This window comes from Gadus morhua, chromosome 17 (genome assembly GCF_902167405.1).
Source record: "Gadus morhua chromosome 17, gadMor3.0, whole genome shotgun sequence".
In the NCBI taxonomy this organism is placed as follows: Eukaryota; Metazoa; Chordata; class Actinopteri; order Gadiformes; family Gadidae; genus Gadus; species Gadus morhua.
The window spans coordinates 20,380,188-20,396,103 of record NC_044064.1 but is presented as its reverse complement, the minus strand read 5'-3'; the positions used below and the strand labels follow the sequence as shown (position 1 = coordinate 20,396,103).

General features: G+C 44.9%; 1 protein-coding gene across 1 annotated transcript; it reads left to right on the top strand.

Annotated features, from left to right (window-relative positions):
* The first annotated feature begins 12,136 nt into the window (after positions 1 to 12,136).
* Positions 12,137 to 15,650, top strand: LOC115529285 (G2/M phase-specific E3 ubiquitin-protein ligase-like). The gene is made up of 5 exons (XM_030337893.1): positions 12,137 to 12,480; positions 12,743 to 12,924; positions 14,655 to 14,827; positions 14,931 to 15,145; positions 15,358 to 15,650. Exons 1-5 carry the CDS (start codon positions 12,144 to 12,146, stop codon positions 15,648 to 15,650), a joined length of 1,200 nt encoding a protein of 399 aa, XP_030193753.1. The 5' UTR covers positions 12,137 to 12,143.
* Positions 15,651 to 15,916: the final 266 nt, after the last annotated feature.

Here is a 15,916-nt window from a genome sequence, read left to right as displayed (position 1 = left end):
GGTCTGCTCCAGAAGAAGATGAAGAGTCCCTGTGTGATAGTCTTATGCTGTATCCTCCTCTCGATGAGGTGTGTGCATTTGAGGTGTGTGTGGTTCTGTGTGTTTTTGCTTGACCTTGGCTCTCAGGCCCTGGTATATGCATGTGTATCTCTTGTGTTCCTCATAACGGGGGAGAGCCCCTCAAAGTGTCTCCTGTTTGATAAATTAATGTGGCTCTCAGGCCCTGGTATATGCATGTGTATCTCTTGTGTTCCTCCTAACGGGGGAGAGCCCCTCGAAGTGTCTCCTGTGTGATAAATTAATGTGGCTCTCCCGTTCTTGAGGATGACTGGTGCATTGTCTGAGTGTCCACCATTTGCCTGGTTGGGAAATGGGGCCTTCGGCTCCGGCCTTGACCTGACTATATTATCATGTTTGTGTTATGTGTTCGTTGGGTTAGAGCAAGAGTTGACTATATTGTAATGTGCCTGCCATGTGATGTGCTCATCAGGCTAGGGTAGGAGTTAGCTATATTTGTAATGTACATGTGATGTACTCAGCAGGTTATTTTGCCCAACAACAGCTGTGAGCTGCTTTGGTCCTGGTACCAAAACAAATGCTGTATATATATGGTGGCAACAAAGGAATGATGTTGCTCTGATGTTTAGTAGTTCATCTCGGGTGTAAGGAATTTTCATAGTGGCACCGATCATGAAAACATAAACATAAACACGGACAAACTTTTCTCCTGCACGAGATCTCCACGGCAGCCTCACAAGCGCGATACCGTTCATTGCGAACAATTACTTGTCAGCTATTCTCTCTAAAATGGAGAAAAGCCTCTCCATTCTTTCCCTGCTCTCCTGGGCTCTTCTTTCCTCTGCCTCCCTTTGGAACCTCAGGTCCTCTTTTAAGAGGTCAAGCAGTTCTTCATCTCTGTCCCTTTTCCTCTGCCTGGACTGTGGCCCTCTCTGTCTTTCCTCCTCCTCGTCCTCCACCACTGCTGTACTTGGCCCTGGTGTATTCTCGGAAATGGAGGCAATTAGGACAGGGGCGGTGATGGAATGCTTCTGTCCCAATACTTCATCCATGAGGACAAACCATGGCCAAGTGGCAGCAGTGGGTTTCCCACCTACTCCCTCTCCTGACCCTGGAAACTTGCAATCCTAAGGCAGAGGAAATCAATCATGGCAGTTAACCACAACAGCGGTAGCAAAACAAATTTCAGCAAAAGTGTTTATGAACTTGCATGGTTAAAATCAATAATGTATATTTAAAATTACATGTACATACAACAAATTGTCCCATTTTTTTCTTTGCTGCAGGCCTATTTCCTCCAGAATTGTCCCAATCACAGAGCGATGATTAATCACAGAGAAAACAAGAGAAAAGAGGAACATTTATCCATCATGTTAATAGCCCATGTTAGGTTCTCCGGGGCTGCAGCTGGATACTATTGACATAGCCACTAGGAAGCAGGATCGAATCAAACACACAAGCTGCAATAACTACTCCAGCCACAGATGGCAGCACCTTTAGACATGTGAGGAGGGCGGAGCCAATACGCCCGCAGGCCACGCCCACTTCATATAGGCCACGCCTACTTGATACTAACCAGAGCGGGAGTCTGATTTGAGCTCAGAATCAGAGACAGACCCTTGCAGTAGCTCTATGGTATTTCTCTCCACGGGTGTTAGATACAATTCCCTCCCTTTTGCTTCATAGTTACATACCGAAATACTTTGACGGATAAAGTGAGTTAAAAGCGATCCGGATTGGACTACTTTCTTCAAGAACGCGACAGCACTTTGACAAGTCAAGGATATACTAGCTATGGAACACATGTATCGTTTCAGGGATACAATGCCTTTTCCACCAAGCACATAAGGTGTTAATGGGAACATGTCAGACAGCTCTGAAGGCTCTAGCACTTTCACAGTGCTTGTTTTCTCAAGGATAAAGCTCCTGAGATGTTCAACCGACCAAGCAAACAAGCTTTTCACAATGAATAGAAGTGTGCCCTTCACAACAACTATTTGGATTAACTCCAAAATCGGTGAGACCACCTGTTGATCCATTAGTCAGAACCATTCCAACTGCATACTTTATGCCAATGTACACCACATTGTTGGCTATTTGGATATGCATCTCAGTTGGGAATTTATCTTGTAGTTGCTGTTACCATGGCGCTGTGTCGAGCGGCAGCCAGCAACAGTTGCTCTCTCTCTTTTCTTCACTTTTAGCTATTTGTTTCATATTTATTGTTTTCTATTACCGTTTTTTTTTTCTTCAGTAAGTTGTACTATCCTTAGCCAACTATGTTTGGGAACTTTTTTTTCGTGTTTTTTGTCCGTGTGTCTCAATCTTTGGACACTTTTTCCCGACCGCGTCTCCGTTGGGGCGCAACAATGCGGCGTATCTATTGTTTACACCCGAGATCAGCTGTTGTCGCTACAACCATCGGCGCTGATGCGGGAGAGACCTGAAATCCCCAGAGTACTGAGGAGGAAGTTCAGGGGATGTAAGGCTGGACGTAAACATCGAGAAAAGAAGCGGAGATATAAACCATCTCTCCCTTCCATCACCATGGGGAATGTGAGGTCGTTGCCTAATAAGACGGACGAGCTGGCAGGCTTGGTGAGGACTCAGCGGGTGTATCGTGAGAGCAGTGTGCTGTGTTTCACGGAGACGTGGCTCCATGAGGACATTCCGGACGTTAATGTTACTGTGGACGGCTTTCAGACTGTTCGGGCGGACAGGAATCACAGAGAGAGTGGCAAGAGGAAAGGTGGCGGACTTGCTATTCTAATTAACAACAAGTGGTGTCATCCTGGTCACGTCACGGTGAAGGAGAGAGTGTGCAGCCCGGACATTGAACTGCTTGCCGTGAGTCTGCGGCCATATTATCTGCCGAGGGAGTTCTCACATGTGATACTCCTGGTTGTTTACATTCCTCAGACTGCAAACGCGGTGGACGCGAGTGACGTCACCCACACCGTCGTCGCGGGACTTCAGACACGGCACCGTGACGCATTCATCGCGATATCTGGGGACTTCAATCACATCACTCTGGCTGCAACACTGCCCACTTTCAAGCAGTTTGTTGACTGTCCTACCAGGGAAAACAAGACACTTGACCTGCTGTACGCAAATGTTAAGGATGCTTACAGCTCCACTGCCCTGCCTCCTCTTGGAAAATCAGCCCACAACCTCATCCACCTACAGCCCCTGTATAAGCCCCAAGTCCAGCGGCAACCTGTGACCACCAGGACTGTGAGGAGATGGTCACAGGAGACCGATGAAGCTTTGCAGGGCTGCTTTGAACTAACAGACTGGGAGTTGCTCTGTGATTCACATGGACAGGACCTTGATGATCTCACGGACTGCATAACTGGGTACATCAACTTCTGTGTGGACAGTGTTGTTCCCACAGTGACTGTACGCTGTTTCCCCAATAACAAGCCGTGGGTCACCAGAGACATCAAGGTCCTGCTGAATGAGAAGAAGAGGGCCTTCAGAGATAGGGACAGGGAGCAGATGAGGCGGGTACAGAGGAAGCTTAAGGAGAAGATCCAACAGGGTAAGGACAGCTACAGGATGAAGTTGGAGCGCAAACTCCAGCAGAACAACCTGAAGGACGTGTGGAGCAGCATGAGGAGCATCACTGGCTACAAACCATCGGGCAGCCAAACAATAGGAGGTGGTACTGAACGAGCCAACGAGTTGAACCTGTTTTTCAATAGGTTTGATGAGAGGGCTCCGGACTACCCCTCCCCCAGCTCCTCTACAACCATCCACCTCCAAACCTCCAACCCTGCTGCCCACCCTCCATTCCTTCCTGACTACACCCTACCTGTTCTCTCCCACACCCTTCAACACACACGGCAGACAGACCTTCACTGCAGAGCAGGTGAGGAAGGAGCTGTGCAGACTCCGCCCTGGCAAGGCAGCAGGACCCGACGGTGTCAGCCCAAGGGTCCTCAAAACATGTGTAACCCAGCTGAGTGGAGTTCTGCAGCACATCTTCAACCTGAGCCTGAGTCTGGAGAGGGTCCCTGTACTGTGGAAGACATCCTGCCTGGTACCTGTACCGAAGAAGGCGCGTCCCAGCATCCTCAACGACTACAGACCGGTGGCACTGACGTCTCACCTGATGAAGTCACTGGAGAGGCTGGTCCTGTCACTTCTTCGGCCCTTGGCCAGCTCATCATTGGACCCTCTTCAGTTTGCTTACCAGCCGAGACTAGGTGTGGAGGACGCCATCATCTTCCTGCTCCACCGTGCCTGCGCCCACCTGGACAGTCCGGGAAGCACTGTGAGAATCCTGTTCTTGGACTTCTCCAGTGCGTTCAACACCATCCGGCCTGCTCTGCTGGGGAGTAAGCTGACGGCGATGCAGGTGGACCCTCCCCTGGTTTCCTGGATTACAGACTATTTGACAGGTCGACCGCAGTATGTCAGACTGCAGGACGGTGTGTCTGATACTGTGGTCAGCAGAACTGGGGCTCCTCAGGGAACTGTTCTTTCCCCCTTTCTGTTCTCCCTGTACACCTCAGACTTTCAGTTCCTCTCTGAGTCCTGCCACCTGCAGAAGTTTGCGGATGACTCTGCAATTGTTGGCTGTGTTAGTGAGGGGAAGGAGGAGGAGTACAGGAGCGTTGTGGACTCCTTTATCGAGTGGGGTGCAACTAACCATATGCTTATCAACCCCAACAAGACTAAGGAGCTGGTGGTGGATTTCCGCAGGAGGAAATCTGCCCCCACACCCATCTCCATCAACGGTGTGACTGTGGATGTTGTCCAGGATTACAAATACCTTGGAGTATACCTGGATAACAAACTGGACTGGGCCAAGAACACCGAGGCTGTTTACAAGAAGGGCCAGAGTCGACCCTATTTCTTGAGGAAGCTCCGGTCCTTCAAAGTATGTAACATCATGCTGAGGATGTTCTACCAGTCGATGATAGCCAGTGCCATCTTTTTTGCAGTTGTGTGCTGGGGCAGCAGGCTGAGGGCAGCAGATGCCAGGAAGATCAGTAGGATCATCAGGAAGGCTGGCTCCATCCTGGGGGTCCAGCTGGACTCTTTGGTGGTGGTGTCTGAGAGGAGGATGCTGTGTATACTGCACAATATCCTGGACAACAATGCTCACCCTCTCCACCAGGTGCTGACCTCGATCAGAAGCACCTTCAGCAACAGACTCATCCTCCCCCGGTGTAACACAGAACGCCAGAGGAAGTCTTTTCTTCCTGTGGCCATCAGACTGTTTAATGCAACTACCTCCGGCTGCAGAAGGGCCCGTGGAGACACTATGCCCTGAGACCAATGTCACTTTATTTATTTATTTAATTATTTTTACCCAATTTATTTAATCACTTTAGTTAATTTATGCTGCCAACAATTGCTTCTATAATATTTATTTATCACTTTTACCACTAATACCACTTTTATCTAATCGCTCCTTTTCACTTATTTAGTTTGTACTTATTTTACTTCCATCTATTTTATCTATTTTGACTCTAACCCTGTATTACTTTTCCACCTTTGTATTGTAACTGTTGCACAATCATTTCCCCCGGGATAAATAAAGCATCTTGAATCTTGAATCTTGAATCTAGTGCTTTCTGGATCTCTTCTCTTAGCACAGCGACATCTACTGTAGATGTGTGGCCTGCAACACAGGTTTCACAACACTGGGATCATGTTGGTTGTATGCTATCAGCTGATGCTTCATAGCCATTGATAGAAGAATGTTTAGAAAGCTATGATTGTGCCGGACAATATCCTTAAAAAGGCTATGTTTAGCCTGTTACGTATTTTAAGCACAAAAGCTGCCCACACATAGCCACTAGGAAGCAGGATCGAACACACAAGCTGCATTACCCCCACATAGCCACTAGGAAGCAGGATCGAACGCACAAGCTGCATGACCCCCACATTGCCACATGGGAGCAAGATTAAACACACGAGTTGCATTACCTCCACATAGCCACATGGGAACAGGATTGAACGATTGTAGGCGTAGCCGTCTAGGCTTCGCCATATTGGCTTGTCCCGTGCGCGTGCTTGCGCGCACTAAATATTTCAACTGCACCAATCAACGTGGGCGCCACCCACATTTCAGTACATAAGGTGGCGCATATCGCAGCCTATCCTCCACGCTATTCTTTCAGCATTTGGAGGGTACAGCAGGTGGGAAACTAGACAGCTACGCCTACAATCGTTCTATTTCATAGTAGGTTATGACGTCGAGGCTTCGCCTTATGGGCTAAGGCAGAGGTGTCCAAACAGGGGTGGCCACCACTACATTCCCCTCATCTAGATGTTTATTTTATAAGTTGCAGAGTTCTTCCAGGAAAGTGATCGAATCCAAAGGAATAGCTTTAAAGAGACTTTATTTGTATAAAGTATTTTCGGTATGGTAAACTGATACTCTGAAGCAAAGAGAGATTGAAGATGTATTCTAAGCACGTGCGAGCGTTCTCCTAGCTGATCCTAGCCACAAACCCACGTATGTCTAATTGCTGCTGGGAGAATTCTGGCCAGCCTCCACGAGCTGGGGGCTTCTTATGGACTCAGCGAGGTCCCGAAGACTTGGAGATGAACCGGTGTGACGTAATCCTCGGTTTTCCTCGCCTGGTCTGTGATGCTGCCCTCTGTGGCTAAAGTATCTATTGCAGCCTTCAGTAATGTCCTGCTTTCCCTTGTGGCTATGTGTAGTATTTACGGCTTATATGTTTGGTCCCACCCCCTATTGGTTAAATGAGGGAAATACAGCTTGTGTTCCTAAAATACGTAACGAAGTAATCAACAAGTTGTTTAGCAACAGTTTTCTCAAAAACCTTTTGAAGTTTCTGCCCGTCCCACTTCTCTGTAGAGACTGTTATGGTCAAATCCACGCGGCCTGTGTGAAGTGGCCGTGGCCGGTGTGACGTATTAGCCTCGGCTTCCTCACTTGTCTGAGGTGCTGCCTTCTGTGGATGGAGCAGCTATTGCAGCCTTCAGTAAGGGGCTGCTCCCCTTGTGGCTATGTATAGTATTTACGGCTTATATGTTTCGTCCCGCTTCCTAGTGGTTATGTGAGGGTAATACAGCTTGTGTGTTGGAATCTGCTTCCTAGAGGCTATGTGGGGGCAGCTCATGTTCTTAAAATACGTAACAAAACGGAGACAGACAACAAAGACGCAGACAACTGGATATCAACAGAGACACACACAGACAAGACATTAGTAAGAAACATAGGCGTAGCGGCCATATACATTGGGGGGGTACAAGTCCCCCCCAATGTTCAGATATACCCAAAATGTGCCCCCCATTAAATCACTGCGAATAGGGATATAGCAATTCAATATTTCTATGGGTAGAACACTAAGGTTTTCCCTAAAGTACACTCCGTTCCCTGAACGCATCTCAGCACACAGTGCGTGCCGCACACCCTAAATAACTAAATCCGATTACATCTACAGCTCTTACAGCCAATGAGAATATAACTGTTCGGGCTAGCTAGCCAATGGGATAGATCCATGATTTGATTCGTCCCCGCACGAGCGGCTCGGTGACTGTGACTTGTCACTCAATTGCATTGGACATCAAACGTCTTTTTTACATGACCACGGAATCCAAAACATCAACAACAGCAAATGACTGGCGTGTTACGATCGAAAACACAGGTAAGTTATGAAGCTTTTGATAGTGTCTCTCAAATTTCGTGGGTTGTTGTCGCTTCTCTGACAAGCAGCATCATTAGCTATGTGTTACCTACGTAATAAGCCAGCTAGATGACGTTGGCCCCGGCCCCATTCCGTAATTCCAACGCCTCATTATGCCGACGTCTCAATGTTCCGAAATGTTCCCCATTACATCTAAATGCATGGGCAGTTTGGTTTTAAATGTGCTGGGGACAGAGATGCATTCGGAAGTGCATTTTCAGAATAAGGATGCACTTGTTTTTCTCTCTTTAGTGCAGTTAATGAAAGGTTCTGAAAGACGGCATACCCATATAGCTAATACTAAGGAATAAAATGTATACAAAATCTGTCTGGCACGTTTTATGAAGAAAACGTTTCCAAAAAGTATCCGGCATATGACCCACTATGTTCTGCTCCATGTATCCAATGTTGACAACGTGACATGACATGGCTAAGCTACCAACCTAAACAAGAGGAGCTGGGAAAGGAAATTGACTGCGTGTTTATGGAGCCAGTTTCCTGCCATAATTCAAACCTGAAAAAAAAAGTTTCAAAGGCTTGTAAGTCTGGGTTTGAAAACTCAACACCTTGTAAAAAAGGTTTTGCAACACTGAAAAAATATTATAACCAGAATTTTTTTTTTTTTTTAAATGTACGTCAGTCGAGAGCAACCAATAGGTTTAAAGCTAAATGGTCCCGCCCCAAGGAACGTTTTTTTTTTTCTTCAGACTTGACTGTCAGGAGTTTCAAAACATGCGCGACAGAACACCAATATTCACGTGACTCAAAGCCTGCGCCTGTGTGGTCAAATCTCTGAAAAGTCAATGCTGAAAAGTCAGTTCTGAAAAAATACGTTGCAATGGCTTAAACGTACACCTTTATATGAGGGGCCGTTTAGGACATAACTAATTGAGACACTCTCACACACATACCTATGAAACACTCTTACACTCACTACTGAAACACACATACATACATACATACTCTTCTGAAACACTTACACATACATATGAGAAACACACGCATACATACATACCTCTGTGGCATATACACATACATATGAAATGCTTACATTCATACAAGTGAAACATTTATACGTATCTATCTGAAACACTCATGCAAGCACATATTTGTATAAATGTTTCAAATGTATGAATACGTTTTTCAGTTATATGTATGTATGCCCTTACATGAGGATGTGCAAGCGTTTCACATGTAGTATTCATGCAGTAATTTCAGTAGTGACGGTGAGAGCGTTTCAATAGTGAATGTAAGAGTGTTTCATAGGTATGTGTGCATGAAATTCCAAGGTCAAGGTCGGCATTTAAACCGGAAGGCGGGAACAAAGAGTGCATTTTTGAACAGCCAGAGCGCGCCAATCTGAGCCAACCGTCAAGAGCGAGTGACGCCCCGTGCCCACTACCTCCGTCAGTTGACCGTTGCCCATTGACTTTGAATGGGGACGGACGCGCAATGCATTGTGGATCCGTCCGTTCAGTTGGAGCGTTCGCCACCGTCAGAAAGTTGAAAAATTTTCAACTTTTGCGACGGTTCCGTCATCCAATCAGATCGCGTATGCAAATTTAAGCACTGTGACGCGACTCGGGCTCTGACGATACTGGAAAGCGGGAAAGCGGGTAATCTTGCATCGCAACAAGCAGGAAGAAGCGGGAAGAACCCGGCGAACCGATTTGATTGGCTGACGGATGCATCTGCGCCTCGTGCCATCCGTCAGCCAATCAAATCGCTTCGCCGGGTTCTTCCCGCTTCTCCCTGCTTGTTGCGATGCAAGATTACCCGCTTTCCCGCTTTCCAGTATCGTCAGAGCCCGAGTCGCGTCACAGTGGGCACGGGGCGTAAGAGCGTGACATTACCTCAGTAATCAGACCGTTAATAGTCAGTTATCTCACTTACTACTTACACTAACCGTCAATGGCAGACAATAGCCTTTTAACCGCTGAAGCCGTGTCCTTACTGAGGAACTTACTACTATTAATAACGTAACAAACTCAATAGATAGGCCTACACCTTCTACCAATTCAATTGATTCGGAAATTAGGTCTTTGTACCAACCTGGGTCTAGCAGCAGCAGCATGCAACCCGCACCAGTCAACGGACTACTGAATTATTGTCCCCGTTATGAAGCAAGGGCAACTTTTAGCTCATGGAAAGCTAAACCCAGGCAAAAGTAAGTATAATTGTTTATTTTTTATTGTTTAAGATAACTGTACCGTGCCATTAATTTGCACTGTTCTAATATTGGCTAGCCAGCAACGTAAAGGTAATGTTGCTTGTTAGCTATCGTAGCCCGACCTATTAGCCCCCCACTCGCTGGTACACGTTACTTAATATTAATTTCGGTGTCAACCAGGATAACGAATTTTAAACAACATAAGCTCCAGCCCAAAAGGGGTATTTAAATGGTATGTGTGCAAAACATTGCAGTTGTAGAGCGTAATTAAGTGGACTAGATAGCCATTTATTTATGTGTGTACAAACTGTCATGAAACGAACTGCGCGAATTCGATTTTGCGACGTCGAGAACTTGTGAGGGTCATACAGTTTTCAACCGACACCGATATCTCTCTCCCTCTTTAAATTGAGGTTTACCCGTTTATCACAGGTGACAACTATTACAATTTGTAATAGCTTGGGGCTAATAGGTGTGTTTACGATAGCATATTTGTGGGAAGATAGCACTAACGTTGGCTCGTCTGACGTGTTGTTTTTCATAGAGTCAGACAGAAAACCCCGTACCACAGGACGTTCAACAAGGACGTTATTTTGCTGCTCAGTCCCTCAGACGACATGGTCGTCAAGCAGCGGAGGAAACAGCAATTGTACAAAAGAGGGCATATATTAAATGCTTTCGAGTTCGATAAATCCTGGGACCATGGGGCAGTTCTCCGGGAAATACGTAACGCTTTTAAGCAAAAAATTCCCGAAGATGTGAGGTATGTAGCGTTAACAATATAGCAGAGCCAGTCAGACTCCAATTCACTGTAGTCTGTATTCGGAGACCTTTACTTATCTAATTAAACGATAATGTTTTTTCCAAGAAGGACAAATGCCCTTAAGGTATAGCTGTATACAATACATACATACATCTTAGTAAGTAGAAGTGCTCCAAAATAAACTTTCTTGTTAGCACACATACATTTTTAGAGCCATATACCCCAAAAGGGGAGCACTGTTGAGCCCTGGTTTAAAGTTCCCATGACATGCTATTTTATGAATTCTTTAATATAGGTATTAGTGGGCAATTTATTTATGTTAGAAAACCTCATAAAGTGAGATGTTCATGTCATGGGACCTTTAAGACATCTAAACAGAATTACTTTATAATTAATACATTCATTATTAGACTATTTAGTTAATTCCACCAAAAACATTACAACATTACACAAGATTGTATGGATCTTCTTGCATACATTCTAGAAGTGTCTTCAACATTCAAAATGGCTAATCACTGATATGTACTCAATTGGTTTGCACACAGCTGTGAACTACTGATGGCCTGTGGCAACAAGCTGATTGCACCAATGTTGAGGGATGGCCAGCAACTCGATGCCAGTTTAATACATACAATTCTGAAATGAAAGGCTCTATATGTGAGGCTCTCCAGACAACTTGAGGTATGTATAAAGGTGTTATCTGTAACTTCTGAGTTTGAAAGTAACCTAATTGTGCATGTACTGTAATTATTTTCGAAAGTTGCATATAGGCTATAACTTTAAACCAATCCGACATGCTGCATTTTTTACTGCTGGTTTAGTGAAGTACCCAACAACTAAACAGACAAGCAATAAGATCTTCGAAATATATTGTTCTTTCACAAGTTAATACATTGCACAAAATGTATGAAAACCACTACAGCATCTTTGTTTGAGGTACTGTAGGCTAGTTGATAGAATGACTATGGGATATTAACTGCAATCAATTCTATCCCGTTTTAAGCCTGAAAATTCTGATACAAGTTGCTGCGAAGAGGAGGAGGAGGACGTAGAGATGGTGCGGTCAGTCGCCACCAGAGCAAGCGGTCTATTCAACCCTGGCAGGGATCAGCTGGACCACCCCACCATGTCGGCGACAAGCAGCCTGGCACCGGCGAGCACCGTGGCCAGCAGCCTTGTTCCAGACAGTACCCCACAATCGACCACCACAAGTACCGATTACAGAGCCTACCTTTCGGTTATCGATCTGTCATCTGATGAAGATGGAGATGAGGATCTGTATACTGCCTTATCGGCCAGCATGGAAGACCAGATGTGAGTATTGAAATATTGCCTTTTATTAAACAAAATGTTCTTTTACTTGAGGTCTTGTTGATTGCTCCCGGTGCTAATTTTGATGATTGTTCTGTTCTTTAACTTTTGCTAGACTAAAACACACCATTGTTATATGTGTGTATGCACAAATGGCTACACTATAACTGCGTATGGTTGGAACAGTGATCTAAACATTATTTTCCCTTTGATGTTTGCTTTCAGAAAAGAAAGTTCATCTGGAAGTGTCCCTGTACAAGAGATTTTATCTACGCTTGGTGAAAAGATCAACCATAACCAAGTCAACCGGTTCAACATAAACCGTGCTGCTGTGCTGGATGGTGCCATTCGGGGCTTTAAAAGAATCTCGTTTGACCCGACACACAGGATAAGTGTGAGATTTTCTGACGACAAAGGAACAAGTGAAGAAGCTGTGGATCTTGGTGGTCCAAGAAGAGAATTTCTTCGACTGCTTACAGAAGCTCTTGCACAGTCTTCAGTGTTTGAGGGAACAGAAGGGAACCTCAACTTGGCTCTTGATTCATCAGGTAGCCATTATCTTGTTTTTGGTTTTCATGAAATAATTATATACCCTGTAAAATAGATTATGGCTCCCACTCCATTTTGAACCTCATAGTGATTTTAATCCTTTGAAATAATAGCCTAACACTGTAAAAAGCCAGTGTGGCTACCCTGGTACCAAAGAGGGTGCCAAACTCAGATTACAAACTGTGACTTTAAGGCATTTCCATGGCAACAGTTAAAAGGTTATGCTAACACTACCTAAATTCTACCTCCCTTTTTTTTCAGCTGTCAGAGAGGACCGATACTTTGTTAAAGGAAGGGCTATTGCAGTAAGTCTGGTACATGGAGGGCCTTCACCAAATTTCTTGTCCCAAACACTGTTTGACTGCATAGTTCAAGGGCCAGAGAAATCTAGACCAAACCTTGGGGAAATCGCCGACTCTGAAATCTGTGAGAAAATACAAAAGGTTTGTTGCATTTTCATTTCATCATATTCAGCATTCTCTATCTGTCTTATCATTTGTGCCCCCAATTCAGTTAAATGGATCAGTTTATATCCGTTTTACACTGTGGTATTATGCATCTGCCACAAGATATCATTTTGGATGTGACGAAGTGCCCAGGTTGCATTCATTGGACTGAAGTAGTCTTACCCAATTAAAAGTAAAATCATATCACTGGCACGTTATCAGCCACTAACGTCAAAGTTACAATCACCTCTAGCAAAGCAGTGTTGAAATATGAGAAAATTTGAGTTTTGAGCTAAAAGTAGTCACTGGAATAATGTTTAACTGGAATTTGGATGAGAATTTTATCTGATTTTTAAAAAATAAACTGTTCAGGCATGCAAACTAGTCACCTTTCGGCGAAATTCGCCGTTTTGCAGACAAAATTGACCACTTGTGTGATTCGTGGAGATCCGTTGAGAAAACATTTGGGGTGGGGGGGGGGGGGGTCTGATGGCCAGCCATGGAGTCCTTGTAGCGCCTGCTAATACATTCTCAATGGAGAGGCGAGCGGACAGAGAGAAGGCGCAGCATTCTGTCAGGCGGCACGACAAGTGGGCGCACTCCCGTGGAACTGTCGCTTCCGTGCTCGTCGAACGCATGCGCGCGCTCGTGAAGCCGCGCGGCCAACCGACAGCGTGAGCGGAAAGTCGCCTACCATCTGAAACGGCCAAGCGTGAGCCCAGCGGAGCCTTTAAATGCCTCGTTTCCACCGAGCGTTTCCACCGCCGACAGTACCCTCATGGTAGGCCGGATGTCGATCGCCGCGGCAGCTACGTAAACATCCCGAAGGTGAACGACAAGAACTGATTCCCAAAACAAACATAACAAAAATATGGTAACGTAAATAAAATATACAAACGAACAGAGCTTCGTCTCCCCGCGACCTTATATTATTTAAAACGTTCTCATCGATTCAGCCAATGAGAGTGCAATCGCGTTGCCATGGCAACGTGAGGGTAAACAAATGATAAGGCACCACCACACAAGTTAAGTAACGATCGCTGTAGGCTTCAATATCATGCAAGCACTTTGTTTTCTTTCTATTTTGTTCTACATCACAATTGCATGCTTTAATAGGTCCATGCTCCACCTCCTTGTTCGCCCAAGCTAACGTTTTACGCGACACGTCCATTGTCCAGAATAATACCTCGCAGTTTGTTTTTACCCCCATGTCACGCCCACTTTTGGCGGTGGAAACGCGAACCGTGCCGCAACTTTGCGAACTGAACCGAACGCACCCTCCAGTGGAAACGCGCCAAAAGAGAATTTTTCAGCGGTTCACCAGTTGTGTTGATACATACTAGTCGATATAGCCGAGTGAAGAAAGCGGGCCCTTGAGACACTGGTCCAGGCCAAGAAGAAAAATAAATAATGGCATACTCCTATTGCCCTGTCCTCCCGCCTCTTTTTATTCTTCTCAATATTCTTTCTTAATTTTGTAATAAGTTATGTACCTATTGGGGCTGCCCTTGCACATAATAAATTAATGCTTTGTTCGTAATTGTGCGCAGTCCTGTAATTTTTTTTAGCTTGTGACTAACCCTAATATATTAAAAAATGTAAAAGAAAACTCCCCGGAGTATAAACCTGGAACCCTATAGTGGGTCTGTGTTTTTCTCAGCTCACGCATCATTCTCACCTTTTTCACCCCGAGCCAGTTTGCATGCCTGACTGTTAATCATTTTTAGGTTTCAGAATCAACAACTCTGGAGGAACTCACCCAGTCAACTGAACCTCTCCAAGACTATCTTGCCAATGCAGGCTGTCTGAAGCCACTGAAAAGTGTTGACGACAGGGATAGACTTGTGGAAGATGTCTTGATGTTTCAAGTCATTAATCGAGTCCGTGGACCATTTGAAAGGTATTTTAAATTTAGTTAAATTGAAAATCCTGTTGTTTGATGCCTGACACATGCAAAAGAGTGAACTCTTCATTGAATCACCATTCCTCCCATACTGTCATAGGTTCAGAGATGGGTTAAAAACGCTTGGAGTCCTGGAGCAGATCCAGAATCATCCAGAATCGTTCAGTCCAGTGATGTGCTACAATCCAAGGCCGCTCACCGCTGACCAGGTTGATGGGCTGTTCCACATCCGGTGGTCAGAGGAGGGGAGCAACCAGAAAAGAGAGGAGAGAACAGTAGTTGCTTTCTGGAGGGACTATTTGCAAGATGTTGAAGGTATGTGTGAGAGATAGAGAGAACAACTCAGGAAACTCATAGGTGCACTTTTCTAGGAAAAGGGAAACAAGCTTCTGGTGTTAACATGACAAAGTTTATGATTTAAAGTATTTGGTCTGTCTCTCATTCATATTTATCTTCCACCCCAACAAAGTCCTGAAATGTAGTTTGTGTTCTGTGCTTAATTCTATGCTGTCCTGCTTGCTCCACAGAGGAAGATGGATCAAAGAAGTTGGGGGACATCCTAGCATTTGCAACTGGATCTGATGCAGTACCACCAATCGGCTTTTCTCCTCAACCATCTCTTGAATTTCTTCACCCTAGTGGTGGAGCAGCAAAGTTCCCTGTTGCCAACGCCTGCATCAGCTGTCTTCGACTGCCGATCTACAGCACGTACGATTGTTTTAAGACCAACATGGACTTTGCAATAAGAAACACACAGGGGTTTGGCATGCCATTGATGATGAATTTAAAGTTCAAAAGTATAAAATGTAACAGTATGTAAAAAAAAAAAAAACCTGACATTTTGTTTATTGTACAATTACATGGTAACATCAATATCAGTAGTGAAATTCTTAGGCTAAGAGCCAACTCAACTTTGCACACTAGTAAGAGAATCATTCACTTAGTCCTCTGGGATGTCTTGCTTGCAAAAAATGTAAAAGAGACAGAAATAATTGTATTCCATGATTTCCATCATTCATTAATGGGTCAATTAATTCTTGAATTTCTTGCATGGTACTGTTGCTTACATGAACACTGTTTTCAGGA

Coding starts and splice junctions, on each gene's coding strand:
- LOC115529285 (XM_030337893.1), top strand. CDS start 12,144: ATGTTTGCTTTCAGAAAAGAAAGTTCATCTGGAAGTGTCCCTGTACAA. Junction 12,481..12,742: donor CTTGGCTCTTGATTCATCAG/GTAGCCATTATC, acceptor CTTTTTTTTCAG/CTGTCAGAGAGGACCGATAC. Junction 12,925..14,654: donor TCTGTGAGAAAATACAAAAG/GTTTGTTGCATT, acceptor AATCATTTTTAG/GTTTCAGAATCAACAACTCT.